The sequence below is a fragment of the Chiloscyllium punctatum genome, chromosome 13 (genome assembly GCF_047496795.1).
Source record: "Chiloscyllium punctatum isolate Juve2018m chromosome 13, sChiPun1.3, whole genome shotgun sequence".
NCBI classification, from domain to species: domain Eukaryota; kingdom Metazoa; phylum Chordata; class Chondrichthyes; order Orectolobiformes; family Hemiscylliidae; genus Chiloscyllium; species Chiloscyllium punctatum.
In genome coordinates, this window is record NC_092751.1 from 104,378,653 (window position 1) to 104,395,341 (window position 16,689).

Here is a 16,689-nt window from a genome sequence, read left to right on the forward strand (position 1 = left end):
AAGAGTAACCCACCCAGACCCATTTCCCTCTGACTAATGCACCTAACACTACGGGCAATTTAGCATGGCCAATTCACCTGACCTGCACATTTTTGGACTGTGGGAGGAAACCGGAGCACCCGGAGGAAACCCACGCAGACACAGGGAGAATGTGCAAACTCCACACAGGCAGTCGCCCGAGGTTGGAATTGAACCTGGGACCCTGGTGCTGTGAGGCAGCAGTGCTAACCACTGAGCCACAGTGCTGCCCCTAAGAAACACTCGCTCTGTTTTGCTCTCCACAGATGCTGCCAGACCTACCGAGTTTCTCCAGCACTGTCTGTTTTGATTGTCAGATTAATTGTTCTGTCTTATATCTGACTCTAGACGCAGAGCTATGTGGTTGACCCTTAGCTGTCCTCTGAAATGGCCTAGTGAGCTACCTCAGTTCAGGGACAATTAGGGAGGAGCCACACATGCAGTGATACTTACATCTCATAACAGAACAAAGATAAAAAGAATATACTGGCGGAGGGTTTGCCTTCTGGAACCTGTTTGCTGCAAGCAAGTAGATATTGCTTTATTACTCACAGTGGCTATTCCAGTTTTCTGATTGTTTGCGACTCCACCATCTACAGCTCGGACAATCAGGATATATTCAAATTTGGTTTCTCTGTCCAGCAGCGAAGTAGTTGTGATTTCTCCTACAGGAAAGTGTACAGAATGTGACAACACTGGACCAGAAGTAAAACTATCACGACATTAACTCCAAAAGGTATTGAAACTGTTTCCTAGGAAAGGAGTTAAAGAAATAAGATGGACCGAGAAAACATCTCAACTTTAACTGATCAAATGTCACAGAACGCTAGAGGGGCTGAGCAAGAAGGAAAACAATAACAATTAAACCTAGAAATGACAATTGTGCTCCAAAAATGTTGAAGTACAGGTCATTCTGGTATAACGTGCATTTCGTCAACATGAGTTGGCTGTAATGTGACTGACGGATTGTGGAAGCTGTTTGGACAACGCGAACTTTCGACTGAATGGGTATAGCAATTTTCTACAATGGTTTCCGACAGCACGATTTTCTATAGCGCGAGGACACAGAGGAACACAACTGTCACGTTATTGTTGATCAAGCTGTACACAAGACGAGCTCAGACCAGTCCCACCATTCCCAGGTTATGCTACATTTTTCATGCAGCTGTTCCTGGCACCTGGTGATGCAGTACAGAGCGAAGGCATGGCTCTGTCTAACACAACCATTACCTTGATGTTTAATCACTGGAAACAGGCACATGTTGAGGCTGATGCAGCTCCAGCTGTTGATGTTGAAGGTAGCTGGAAAATCCCTGAACTCAGGTCAATTCTTCGACCCTATATCAGAATGAGATGGCCAACCTCCTTTTTTGATCTTTACTTTTAAGCATTTGAGTGTTACTAAGAAAAGCAGCATTTTGTCTGAGCTTTTTTGGTTGGCATGCATCAGGACAATTTGCAAGAAATACCTAATTAAAGGTGAACAACATTGGTACTGTGCGAGAGGACAGAGTTTATGGAACTCCAGGCAGTCCTTCCAGGTGAGACACTGCCCAGTGTGTTCTGCTATTCACCAATTCATGGCTGAAATGTGTTTTAGCCTCATCTTGGTCCCATTTAATTTGGCTTTTTGAAAATTATCCTGATGAGTGCAAGCTTTGGCAAAATCTGTCTCAGAAATTTCTTTTTGACGAGGTTGAACTCATCCCCCACTACTCAGCCTTCAAGACTTCTGGCATATCCAAAATGTAGTGAAGCCATTTACCCTACATCCAGAAGTTCATTGGTTAAGCACCAGGGGGTGTCCACTTGTTAGTGGGACTACACACTGCATGTTCGGGGCGAAAGGATCGAAGCATCTCATCACACTTTCAATCAGTTGTTTGTGGAATTACAGCATTATCACCAAACTAATCAAAATTGTTTTGAGTTGGATAGGGAGTAGAATTTGCGAATTAGAGTTGGAGACCTGTATAGCATAGAAACAGACCCTTTGGTCCAACTTGTTTATGTCAATCAGATATCCGAAATTAATCTAGTCCCATTTGTCAGTATTTGGCCCATATCCCCTAAACCCTTTTTATTCATAGACCCATCCAGATGCCTTTTAAATGCTGTAATTGTACCAGCCTCTACCACTTCCTCTGGCAGCTCATTCCACACGCACACCACCTTCTGTGTGAAAAAGTTGCCCCTTACATCCCTTTTAAATCTTTCCTCTCTCACCTTAAACCTATGCTCTCTAGTTTTGGATTGCCCCACCCCGGGGAAAACATATTGTCTTTTTTCCCTATCCATGGCCCTCCTAGTTTGAGAAGCCTCTAGGAGGTCACCCCTCAGCCTCCAACACTGCAGAGAAAATTGCCCCAAGCTTATTCTGCCTCTGCCCATAGCTCAAACCCTCCAACTCATCCTTGTAAATCTTTTCTGAACCCATGTAAGTTTCACAATATCCTTCCAATAGGAAGGAGACCAGAATTGCACGCAATATTCCAAAAGTGGCCTAACCAATGTCCTGTACAGCCGTAACATGACCTCCCAACTCCAATACGCAATGCTCTTACCAATAAAGGAAAGCATACCAGATGCCTTCTTCACTATCCTTTCTACTTGCGACTCCACTTTCAAGGAACTATGAACCTGCACTCCAAGATCTTTTTGTTCAGCAACACTCCCTAGGACCTTACCATTAAGTGCATAAGTCCTGCTAAGATTTGCTTTCCCAAAAAGGAACACCTCACATTTATCTAAATTAAACTCCATCTGTCACTCCTCAGCCCATTGGCCTATCTGATCAAGATCCCGTTGTACTCTAAGGTAACCTTCCTCACTGTCCACTATACTTATAATTTTCATGTCATCTGCAGACTTACTCACCATACCGCTTAAGTACACATCTAAATCATTGAAAGAAATGACAAATATTAGAGAAGGAATGAGTTATTTACAATGAGAGATTTTCAGATTGCCACTTCTGGTGACCACATTAGTACTTCCACGGTTCAGTTTTCTTGGTCAAATCAGTATTTTACTGAACATGACTTTGATTTACTGTTTGGCTAAGGGAGAACAAGTTGGTTATTTCAATGCAGGAAGATGATCGACTACCTGAACGGGTGTTGATCCGGAACTGGGACGACCCCTCGAGGGAGTAGATGATTGATTCCTGGCCATATTCCCGGGATTGGTCCAAGTCTGATGCAGATACAAACAACACTGTGGCTCCTGAGAAGGACAGAGGGAGAGAGAGACAGAGGGAGAAGCAGAATGGAATTATACAAACACATGGAAATGACACAAGGGACCAGATGGTCCATGAAACCTGCCCCACAACATGCTGCCTGATCATCACAGTGAGCCACTTCGTTTCTCCCCCTCTTCTTAAAATTGGCTCCTTGGCTGTTTGTGTGGCAGGGTCACACTTAGATGCCACCAGTGTTCACCCAGCTCTGACCCAGCCCCAATTGTGATGACCAGAAAAACATTCATTTCAAAAAAATTAGATATTCCCCAGGCCTGGCTCTTGGACAAAAAGGCAGAGAATTTAAAGTACAGTGGAACCCCCGTATCTGCGGATTTGGCCTCCGCGATTTCAGTTATCCGCCGTTTACCGTGGCCCCAAAATATTGCATGGAACATTCCAGAAATAATTCCAATGGGGGCTGCTGGGGAGGTAAGTTTCCCATTTAAATGATAGGATTCGCTACTATCTGTGGTAGGTCTTGGAACATATCACCCACAGATTGGGGGGGACACTTATATATCCACTCTGTCATGCTCTGTTATAATTTTATAAGTTTTGATGAGAACATCCCTCCTTCTTCAAAGCGGGAGGGAAGACAGACCCAGTTTCTTCAATTTCTCCCCCAACACCACCCCAGCCTCACCTGCAATTATATTTTCGGGGATTGCGATGATGTAGGAAGACTGGCTAAAAGTGGGTGAGTTATCGTTTTCATCCTGAAAGACAGACAGATATAAAAGGATTTACACAAGCTTCACTTGGGATCATATACATAACAAACCCAAGTGGCACAGTGGCTCAGTGGTTAGGACTGCTGCCTTACTGTGCCAGGATCCCGGGTTCAATTCCAAACTTGGGCGACTGTCTGGAGTTTGCACATTGTCCCCGCATCTGTGTGGGTTCCCTCTGGGTGCTCTGGTTTCTTCCACAGTCACAAAGATGTGCAGGTTTGGTGATGTGGCCATGCTAAATTGCCCGTAGTGTTCAGAGATGTATAGGTTAGGGGCAAATATGGGGTGGATGGGTCTGAGTGGGTTGCTCTTGGGAGGGTTGGTGTGGACTTGCTGGGCCGAAGGGCCTGTTTCCACACTGTAGGGACTCCATGAAACATGAGCATGTTTAAAGCAAAATAGGAAGAGGAGGTTATTTGGCCTCTCAGGCCTGAACGGGCTGATCTTCTGCATAAACTCCATCTTCCACCATCCTCCCAATCTCTTCAGTAATTAAGAGGCCATTTCACAGAGCAGTGAAGAGTCTGCATTTATTGTCCACCCCTAATTGCCTAGGGGGCAGTTAAGAGTCAACCACATTACCGGGTGGGACTGGGGTCACATGTCAGCAGATTTCTTGCCCTGAAGGACATTAGTGAACCAGATGGGTTTCTACAACAATTGATGATAGTTTCATGGACACCATTACTGAGATTAACTTTCAATTCTGGATTTATTACTTGAACATGATATCTACCAGCTGATTTGAACCAATGGCATAGAGTTATATGAAACAGGCCCTATGGTCCACAGTGTCCATGCCGACCAGATATCCTAAACTAATCTAGTTCCATTTGCCAGCACTTGGCCTATATCCCTCTTAACCCTTCTTATTCATATACCCATCCAGCTGCCTTTTAAATGTTTTAATTGTACCAGCCTCCACCACTCCCCCAACATATGAAGCTGCAGTAATAATTCATCAGTTTGAGAATCCTGGAAACTTTCTTCAGAGAAAGAAGTGATTTTTTTTTAAAACAGTAAAGCGAATCCCATGTGAAATTGTTCAGCGAGCTATATTTAAGAGTGTGTGGGGGAGGTGGCGGGTGACCAGGGGTAAAGTTGCAGGGGTAAAGATGAGAGGCAGACATCTCTGCTGAAAGACCATGCAAATTAAATTTGGGAAAGAGCCTACCACAGCATCACAAATAACACGTTCTGGATTGGGTCCTGGGCTATAAACCACTTCCTTTCCCTTGCACTGAATGCAGATGATTTTGTTTATTTCCCTCACAAACCAGAGTGAAATGAATAAATAATGAAATAAATAAGTACATGGACAGATAAATAAATAAAATAAAGACTCATGTGTCTCAGATGGCAGGAAGTTTTCATCTTTATAGCCCGTCTGTTTAACATGTGGATTTTTATAGTATGGAGCCCTGGAATAAATTAAACTGAAGTAAATACTAAAAATAAGTTACATCTGATGAATATCTAACAGAAATGGTGCTCCCGAAACAATTAGCATGAAACTCATGATGTTCATTCGGTCCTGTTCACTAAACGTGAATAGTGGTGCACAGAGCCCTCAAGGAGTACCACGCACTAATAATTGGGTGGCATCTTTAGGATATCATCTGATTATCCATGATCAGGTAAATGTTCGACATTCAGGCCCGAGAGGCTAGATGACCTACTCCTCCTCAGGGCTAACCTTTCCCACCAACCAACAACCACAGACCAACTGACTGTGCAATGCCACTGTCATCTGTGAGGTGTTGGAGAAATCGCAGTGAAGATTTGGTCGTGTAACAATGTCGCTGCTCCTTAGTATCACTCTGCTGGTGAAACATTCTGCTATCTGTGTGCAGCTGCATAGGGTAAAGTTGTTATTTTGACCTTTCAGACTATACGGAGATCCTAACTACCTTCTATATAAAGTTAGAAGTCGAGCAAAATGACGCACAGAATCTGAGACTTGCTCTGAAGTATGGATACAGCAGAAAAAACAGAAGAAACAATAAAACCAGAAATGGATTTCTAACAGTTCTAAAGAAAGGTCACAAGACTCAAAGTACAAAACTCTGTCTCTCTCTCTCTCTCTCTACAGGTGCTGCCAGACCTGCTGAGATTCCCCAGTAATTTCTGTTTTTCCTTGGCATGGATCAGAGAATCCCTACAGTCTGGAAGCAGGCCATTCTGCCCATTGAGTCCATACCAGTCCTCTCCGAAGAGCATCCCACCCAGACACATCCCCTACCCAATCCAAGTAACCCTGCATTTCCCATGGGCAATCTACCCTAACCTGCACATCTTTGGACTGGGGGAGGAAACTCACGCAGACATGGGGAGAATGTGCAAACCTCACACAGATAGTCGCCAGAGGCTTGAATTGAACCCAGGTTCCTGGCACTGAGGCAGCAGTACTATGGCACCATGCCACCCTGAGTATTTATCCTTTTAGCAACATCTCTCTCTCTCTGCCATGCTCCATTTGGGATTCGTGCTGCTACATAAGCCCCTGTACTTCTCAAAGGCAACCAGGGAAGGTCAATAAATATTGGTCCAGCTAATGATGCCCACATCCCTAGAACAAATAATAAAATGAAACTCCTGGGTCCTCATAAAAGTTAAAGATTCAATCAAATTACTCAAAGTCCCCAGTTTTCTTGCCTGATGGACTCGGGTTGTCAGAAAACATTGGCTATGTTTCTGTACTTCACATTAAGTACAATTTATTACTGTTACTTCAATTCTAATCACAGACAAACAAAAATATGATTTTTTAACATACAACCCAGCTAGATGAAACTGTAATCCTCTTCTTAACTCCCACATACACATGTCCAGACAGAGACAGACAAACAAACAAACATACATGTTAAGGGTGAAGAAAAACACACTGGGGGAACATAGTTCAATAGCACCAATCCAAATAATTCAATGCAGTGTTCATTTTGCTTGTTCCAAGACCTTCTGTGCTCTCCCATTCATCTGACCTCCAGATTTTTTAAGTTCTTTGCCAAAGGCTGAAAGGATGGTTGAAACAATATCTTTTCAGTCTATTAGGTACCTGTGAGAGGCAACGGCTTGTAGCAAATGGTGGGACAGAAGTACAAGCATCTTTTGGTTTTTGGCTACTTCACTGTCAATCAGAGAAAAAGAGAGGTCTTTTCTCCTTTGCAGTCCAGAAGTTTTTTGTCCATACACTTCCTGTTTACCTGCCCAGGAGCCAATGAGAGATCTTTTGTCACGCTGTCAACTCCTGGCTTCCTCAACTGACCCCAACTGCACAAACCAATCAGCAATCTGTCTCTGGGCAGAGTTCAGTCTGCACACTCCTGGGGCTGAAGTGAGTTAGACATTGTCACCTACTGCTTGAACAGTATAAATACAACATGCAATAGATTCTAGTGACTTAGAGTCACAGAGATGTACAGTACTGAAACAAACTCTTCGGTCCAACCCATCCATGCCAACCAGGTATCTTAAATTAATCTAGTCTCATTTGCCAGCATTTGGCCCATATCCCTCTAAACCCTTTCTATTCATGTACCCATCATTGTACTAGCCTCTGGCAGCTCATTCTATATATGCACCACCCTCTGCGTAACCTTGCTTTTAAAAATGCAGCAACTCCTTGCAGTCCTTGTTTTAAAGCATAAAAATGTATTGCTGGAAAAGTGCAGCAGGTCAGGCAGCATCAAAGGAGAAGGAGACTCGATGTTTCAGGCATAAGCCCTATGCCCGAAACATCGAGTCTCCTGTTCCTTTGATGCTGCCTGACCTGCTGCGCTTTTCCAGCAACACATTTTTAAGCTCTGATCTCCAGCATCTGCAGTCCTCACTTTCTCCTAGTTGTTTTAAAGCAGTAAATATATTAGTATATTTAAAGCAGTCCACAATCCAAAAAATAAAGAATGATAAAAAAATGTGGCTTTTACACTTCAACTGCCTTCAAGTCCTGACATGGGATTTGAACCTGGAGTGCTTCAAATAGAAAAACAAGACTGGTTGGTCATTACCTCACTGGTATATGGGGGCGTTTTCTGCTCGTAGATTGACTGCTATGACTTCCATATCACAAAAGTGGCTCCACTTCAATAATATCTAACTGGCTGTAATGTGCTTTGGTGCATCCCAAGATTATGAAAGGCGCTATACAGATGTAGGTCTCCCTCTGGGTTGCACAAACCAGTGCAGCAAGAGCAGTAAAACGAATGGAAATTTATCTGGGGCTTGCCTGGCAGAATTCCTGAAAGACATGGCTTTCAGGCAAGGAACTGCATTGAACATCTCACTTATAAAATCAATCCACAGTCTGCAGCTTCAGACACTAATAGTCCCCTTGCAGAAAAGAAATGTTCCTCTCTTAAATACTCCAGCTGAGGACAAAAAGATTAGTTTAATAGACTGTTAACCTGCATTTATTATAATGATAACCCTCTGCTTCTTTATCAGTGTGAGACACCACAGTCATAAATACACTTTTTGCAAACAAACAGCTCGAGAGTTTGATTATCTGGACTGAAAACTGGTGACAATTACAGCTGCACAGTCACAGCACAATCCTTCAGTTCATGGACCCCTTTTGAAAGTGAAACTGATGTCTGGAGAAAGATCCATTTTGCCAAATAACGACTATCTGCCGGGCAGGAACTGCATTTGTCAGACACCATCTGGGCACTAGGCTAACAATGAAATGCATTCCCAGTTTTCATCTGGTACAGAATAGAATGGCTTTCCTAGAATACACCCAGGAAACCTCTGGATATTGTGTTGAAGGGATAGACATTTTCAGATGCACTGAATGGCCTTTCTCTTTCCGCATCTTGGATTTAAATGTAAGGGGTGCAATGAAGAGGTCACAGATGACACAAAAAATGGTTGGGAGGTAAATAGTGGGGAGGGGTCTACAGGAAGGTATCTGCAGACTGCTCAGGTGAACAGAGCAGTGCCAAATGGAATTCAACCCAGAGAAAATGCACCTGGGAAGGGCAACCAAGGGTGAGGAATATGATTGGGAGGAACCTGGAAAGTACTATTGATCCGAGGTTGTTGTTCATACCCTCAGATCCCTGCACATTGCAGGACAGGTAGATGAAGGCATTTAGCAGGCTCAGTCTTTTCAGTATTTGACGTGGAGGTGCTGGCGTTGGACTGGATGGACAAAGTCAAAAATCACACAACAGCAGGTTACTGTCCAACAGGTTTATTTGAAATCATGAGCTTTCAGAGCACTGCTTCCTCGTCAGGTGCAGTGTTTGTGATTTCAGGTCAACCTGTTGGACTATAACCTGGCGTCGTGTGATTTTTGAACCTTTTCAGTATAGGAGTTGGGACGTCATGTTGAAAGTTGTAAAGGGCGTTGGTGAGGTCTATTATGGAATACTCTGCCCAGTTCAGTTCACCCAGTTGTAGGAAGAATATTATTCAGCTGCAGAGGGTTCTGAAGATATTTATCAGGATGTTACCGGCTATGGAAGATTTGAGTTATGAAGAAAGGTTGGAACCTTTTTCACTGGATTGTAGGAGGTTGGTGGGGTGTGGGGGGGGGCGGTGGGGGGGGGAGGCGGTGACCTTATAGAGATTTATAGGGGTTAATGGTTGGTGCCTTCTCCCTTGGATGGGAGATTTCAAGACTAGGAGGCACATTTTTAAGTGAGAGGAGAGAGATTTAAAAAAGACATGAGGGGCAACTTTTATTCTTACACAGAGGGTCGTTTGTTTATGGAATGAACTGCCAGAGGAAGTGATGGACTGTGAGCACAATTACAACATTTGAAAGACACTTCGTTAGATATGTACAGAATAGGAAAGATTTGGAGGAATATGGGCTCGGAGCAAGCAGGTGGGACTAGTTTAATTTGGGATTATGTACGCATGGACTGAACCAAAGGGTCTGTTTCTGTACTGTATGACTTCAGGAGGTGGCTCAAGAAGGTGGAATACTTGCCTTTATTAGCAAAGGCATAGGGCTACAGGAGCAGGGAGATTACGCTTAAACTGTATACAATGTCGGTTAGGCCATAGCTGAAGGAGTGCAGCTCTGGTCACCATCCCTTATTCCTCTGCTGCATCTTTTCCCAGGATGACCAATTCCACCTTAGAAAATCCCACATGGCCTCCTTCTTCCAAGATCACAATTCCTCTTCCCACGTGGTCGATGATGCCCTTCAGCGTATTCCTCCACTTCCCACACCACTACCCTTGACTACCACCCCCACCCCCCCTCCTCACCTTTCACCTTAGCAACCTCCACATACAACGCATCATCCCCCGCCATCTACAAATGGAACGCACCACCAGAGATAGATTTCCCTCCCGACCCCTGTCACTGTTCCGGAGAGACCATTCCCTCCGTGCCTCCCTTGCCAGGTCCACACCCCCCTCCAGCCCACACCCTACTCCTGGCACCTTTCCCTGCCACCGCAGGAAGAGCAAAACCTGCGCCCACACCACTCCCCTCACCTCCGTCCAAGGCCCCAAGGGATCCTTCCCCATCCAACAGAAATTTACCCGTACCTCCACCAATGTCATCTACTGTATCTGTTGCATCCTCTATATTGGGGAGACAGGATACCAACTTGCGGATTATTTCAGAGAACATCTCTGGGACACCTACACCCGCCAACCCCACTGTTCCGTAGCTGAACACTTTAACTCCCCCTCCCACTCCATATGCAGATCCTGGGCCTCTTCCATCGCCAAACTGTTACCGATGCTTGGAGGAAGAACACCTCATCTTCTGCCTTGGGACCCTCCAACCATATGGGATTAATGTGGATTTCCCCAGTTTCCTCATTTCACCTACCCCCGCATTATCCTAGTCCCAAACCTCCAACTTGGCACTGCCCTCCTGACCTGTCCATCATCTTTCCCATCTATCCGCTCCACCCTCCTCTCTGACCTATCACCTTCTCCCACACCTTCATCCAACTATTGCATTCCCAGCTACCTTCCCCCCAAGCCCCATACCCTTCCCATTTATCTCTCAGCCCCCTCCCCAGCCCACATGCCTCATTCCTGATGAAGGGGTTATGCCCGAAACGTTGATTCTCCTGCTCCTCCTGACCTGCTGTGCTTTTCCAGCACCACGCTCTTGACTATGAAGAACTTTGGGATATTCAGAGGTTGTGAAAAGAGCTAGGTAAATATAAATCATTCAATGGGCAACACTAAGTGACATCTAAACAAACTGCAAGCAACATCTCGCAGCCTCTTCATTAATCAAACAAGTCACTTGTCCAAATGAGAAAGTGAGGACTGCAGATGCTGGAGATCAGAGCCGAAAAATGTGTTGCTGGAGAAGTGCAGCAGGTCAGGCAGCATCCAAGGAGCTTTTCCAGCAACACACTTGTCCAAATGAGTCAATTTAATCAGGAACAGTTTTCCCAGTTTTGTATGCTTGCTTCTCCAGTTCACTGCTCACCACTTCAACCTGCAGCTTTACGAACAACATTCGAAAGCAAATTTTATTTCTGAAGCAGCTTGGTCAATTCCTTTCAGTTTAAATGCCTCAAAGCAAATTAAACTAAACAACAGCTGCCCAGCTTTCTAATCATGGAGACAGATCAGTTGACGGACTGTCTGACCTTGCTACAAGCCAATGCAACCTGGCGGAAAAGCATGGGTTTGACAGCTCAGTACAAGTTGGTTGTTTGTGAGGGTAAAGAAGGTTCAGCAGCAGGCTGGAACTGAAGATAGACAGTAAAAGAGGAAGGCCATTTAGCCCATTTAAGATGACATTCCTTCACCACAACATCCAGTGGTTTCCCAGGTTGTTTGAGGAGAACATTTCCATGTTTTTGTTCCACATGAAGATCACAAGTTTGTAGACCACAGGAACAAGAAGAAGCAATTCAGTCCTTTGAAGCCCCTAATTCCACATACCCATCCCAGCTAGGAAATAAATCACTCTTTCTTCAGTGTGGCTGGATTAAAAACCTGCAACTCCTTCCTGAACACCATTGTGGGTCACCCTACAGCCCATGAATTGCAGCCATTGGGGTTCAGGAGTAACTAGTTGACCTTGACGGAGTGTCACAGACTGGCACATTGCAAGTTCCAGGATTATGTGCTGAGGGACGCAATAAAGCTTGGGGCAGCTGCTGCCAAGGTGCAGTGGGGAGAGACCATGGTCTGAGGTCTTCCTGCTGAAGATAAATGGGGATCTGTTCAGTTATTGGACCTTCCTAGCACCTCCTTTTGGTTTGTTGGATAGAGTCAATGTTTTTTTTATATATGGTACTGTATAGACCTGAACTGCCTTTATGACTGTGTGTGTATATAAAATACGTACATAGCAAAGATTTTTTTTATGAGTAAAGAATATTTTTGAAGTAAAAAACAACTAAGGATGGGCAATAAATGCTGACTCAACCAGAAACGCCTGCATCTCCTGATTAAATTTAAAAAAAAACTTTGCCCCATATCCTTTGATATATTTGGTTAACAAAGCAAAGTACATCGACCTTTGATCTAAAGTTCACAATTAGTCAAACACCAGTTGGTGTTCTCTGAAGAGAGTTCCAAACCTCTCTCAGGCTGTGTGTCCAGTGATTCTGACAGCAGAACTACTGGTTAATATTCCAAACAACAGCGTTTCTCCATTATTATTTTCTGTAGGGTTCTTTTCATCAGACAGAAAACAACAGCAAATGGAAATTGCTGGAAAAGCTCAGCAGGTCTGGTAGCATCTGAGGAGAGAAATCAAGAGTTAACGTTTCAGGTCATGTGATCCTTCCTCAGACTCTTCCTCCAGAACAGTTCTGGGGAGGGGTCACTTTAACTGAAACATTAACTCTGTTTTCTCTCCAGGGATACTGCTGGACCTGCTGAGCTTTTGTAGCAATTTCTGCTTCTGTTTCTGATCTACAGCATCCACCGTTCTTTCAGTTTTTATTCAGCAAACAGAACTTTCCGGGCTTACCCATGGGTTTATTCTAGCTGAAAGTTGGCAGGGAAAGCCAGGAACTGATTAACGATCTGCGGAAGGTGCAGCAGCAAAGCATTATTTTTGACAAGGTTTAGCTCGAGTCTTCGGACACAGAGATTTAAGGATTTGATTCTTATTTGTTTGTGCACTGTTGCATAACGAGTTGGGAAGTGGAGACAGTGAAGACCTGAGCAACTGAGACCCACTCCAGGTGCTGAACATTATTTCCCAATCATAGAACCATTGAGGTCTACAGAACAAAAGGAGGTTCTTTGGTGCATCAAATATGTGCTGGTCAAAACCCCCCATCTATTTATTCATATTCCATTTTCCAAAACTTTCCATAGTTTTATGTATCTTGGCATCGCAACTGCACATCTAATACTTTTTATATGTTAAGAGAGCTATTGCTGCTACCACCCTCACAAGCAGTGAGTTCCAAATTCCCATCACCCTCTGCTTGACAAATCTTTTTCCTCACATCCCCTCAAACCTTTCTGCCCCTTACGGTAAATTGAACCACCCCACCCCCCACCCCCAGCCATTCATCTCTCCTTCAAGGGGCAATGTTTCTTCTTATCTCCCCTATCTGCACCCCTCATGAGCTTACACGGCCCAGTCATATCCCCCCTTGGTTGCCTCTGCTCCAAGGAAAACAATCGCTCCTCATATCTGAAGCTCTCCAGACCAGGCAACATCCTGGTAAATCACCTCTGTACCCTCTCCAGTGCAATCACAGTATGCCTATAACTTTATCTGATTAATGGGAAATTAGTTGTGCATAAATCAACAAATGTGGAACTTATATTTAAATATGTGCCTCTAACAAAGTAACATCCAAAGGCACTCAACAGATGTATAACATGAGAACCAATTGGTGATAAGTTAAAAAGAAGTCCATCTTGGAATTGGGACAGGAGCTGGGGAATTACAGGTTTGGTGACAAGGCTTGATTTTGAAGCACCATCTTGAACAGGAAGTGGGAATTGGAAAGAACAGGATCAGGCAAGGAATCCCAATCCCAATTAGATTTGGATTTAGGTTTTATTGTCCCATGTACTCAGGCATGAAGTACAAGAGTACAGTGAGAAGTGTGCAATGATGCCACACACGTCGCCATCTTAGGTCCAAAGAACCCAGGTACAAAATCTTAGTTACAGAAATAGAGAAATAATGAAATCAGTTAAGAAGTTCAGCACTACAATATTCTTAGCATAAAAACAGAAAAACAATGAAATAAAGTTAATGTTGTAAATGATAGTCCCTTTAAGAAAGAACGAGGACATGGTCCAGAGGTTAGTGAGAGTGACTAATGCTTGCTGGAGCATACCTTTAAGGGCTGTCTTTCTGGGGTCTTATGGTGCAGTGGTAGTGCTCTACCTCTGAATCAGGACACCGGTGTTCAAATCCTACATGCTCCTGAGGTGTCTCACAACATTTCCAAACACATTGATTAGAAAATATAAAGGGCTGGCTTTCTGTTTGTGAATTTAATTAGAATCATGGTGATTTGGTTGTGTTAAAAACATTCAGAGCTGTTGGATGTAAGTTGGCTCGCTGTGCTGGAAGGTTCATTTTCAGACGTTTCGTCACCAAACTAGGTAACATCATCAGTGAGCCTCCAGTGAAGCACTGGCGGTATGGCCCGCTTTTTATTTATATGTTCAGGTTTCCTTGGATTAGTGATGTCATTTTCTTTTCTTTTTCCCAGGGGGTGGTAAATCAATGTGTTTGTCGATAGAGTTCCGGTTGGAGTGCCATGCTTCTAGGAATTCTCGCGTGTGTCTTAGTTTGGCTTGTCCAACCCGAATTCTATCAACAAATACATTGACTTAGATCCTACTTACCACCCCCTGAGAAAAAGAACAGGAAATGGCATAACCACAGAAAATGACATCGCCAACCCAAGGAAACCTAAACACCTAAATAAAAAGTGGGCCATACCACCAGTGTTTCATTGGAGGCTCACTGATGATGTTACCTAGTATGGTGATGAAACGTCTGAAAATGAACCTTCCAGCTCAGTGAGCAAACCTACATTGAGAACCTCAACCTGAGCTACAAATCTTCTCAAAACTCACTAACACCTATGGACGCAATATGCTAAAACTGGCCCAAAAATGTGAAACCAGTGCCATCCATCAGAGCGTTATGTACATCCTGCATGAATGCCTAAGGAAAGCTACTACCTAAATGTCTTAAACACAAACCTCCCCTTAACACCCCACTTGCCAAAAGAATAGCAGAGCAAAATGGCCACAACATACTCCGTAAATACAACCAGGAAATTTTGCGCCAAAAAACTTTACCCACTAATATAACACACCATGAATGGACAGATAAAGTACAACAAGCCATAGACAATAGACAGCAACAAACACAGAAAATGAAAAAACTAGACCTGCAGAAAAAACTAGACAAATTTATACAAAATAACACAGACAAGCATGGATAAAAAAGTATCTGACTGACCCTTAACAGACACTGAAAAAGTTGTCTTAATAAGAGGATTAAATTGCAACTGCCAGGCTGCGGACAAGAAAGATTTTGTAGCAGCATTAGAAACAACACTATGAGTTCACAGAAGAAACCCAGCAAACCATCAGACAGACAGTTGCACCAATGTAAAGCAGGAAAATGGAAGGAAACACACTCAATACACAAGAAAGGAAAGCACTAGAAAGACCTACCTGCAGACAAAGGATGCTTGACAGTCATTTAAATCAAGGAGACTACACTGAGAAAGTGAATGCACTAATTACTGAGACCAACATTTACCAATAAATGATGATAGACCCGATCCCACAACTAGAGAACTGAATCACAGCCCTACTCAAAAAACTTCAGAAATCTGAAGAAATAAATAAGACAACTGCGATCCACATGGATCCAACACACCATGCTTCTACGGATTACCCAAAATTCTCAAAGCAGAAGCCCCCCCCCCCCCTTAAGACCCAACTTACAGATTGGCCAGGGAGCTATACCAAAGACTAAAACACTTAATAGAAGACTCACACCACTCCATCCACTCCACCCAAGAATTCCTGAAGACCAAAGACACAATGGTAGAAGAGGATGGAATAATGGTCTCCTTTGATGTAACAGCCCTATTCATATCCACTAACACCAACCTGGCCAAGAAACACTGACTACACTATTAGATGAACCAAAGACACTTACATCAAACACCACCAACTTCATCGGCCAGGGCAAGATCATCAAACTAGTGGACCTATGCCTTACCACACATTTCACCTTCAACAACAAAACCTACAGACAAACCAACAGAACATCCACTGGATCTCTGACATCAGGGTTCTTCGCAGAGACAGTAATGCAGAGACTCGAAGAAACAGCTTTGCCAACCATCCAACCCAAACTTTGGGCCTGTTATGTGGATGACACCTCTGCCACCATTAAACGGAACAAATTAGAGAAAACCTTCAGGGCCATGAATAATCCCCTTACTGGCATAAAATTCACTAACGAGGAGGAAAACAACAACAAACTGCCATTCCTCGATGTCACAGTAGAGCAAATAGCCAATGGGGAACTTCAAACCAGTGTTTACAGGAAAACAACAAATACAGACCGAATACTGAACTACAGAAACAAATCATCCCAACATCCATAAACTAAGCTGCATCAGAACATTACTTCAATGAGCCAACACACGCTGCAGCAAAGAGGAACTATGCAGAGCAGAAGAAAATCACCTGAAGTGAGTTCAAAAAGAATGGGTACCCAATGAACACAGTCCACCGATTTCTCAG

At 43.7% G+C, this 16,689-nt stretch overlaps 1 protein-coding gene across 1 annotated transcript in view; it reads right to left on the bottom strand.

Annotated features, from left to right (window-relative positions):
• Positions 1–16,689, bottom strand: part of cdh23 (cadherin-related 23) — a 967,008-nt gene that overhangs the window by 487,781 nt on the left and 462,538 nt on the right. The window contains exons 18-20 of the mRNA XM_072583543.1: positions 3,906–3,978; positions 3,127–3,243; positions 571–683 (exon numbers count right to left, since the gene is read on the bottom strand). Of these exons, the coding sequence (XP_072439644.1) occupies positions 571–683; positions 3,127–3,243; positions 3,906–3,978 (303 nt within the window). The remainder of the gene's footprint in view (positions 1–570; positions 684–3,126; positions 3,244–3,905; positions 3,979–16,689) is intronic.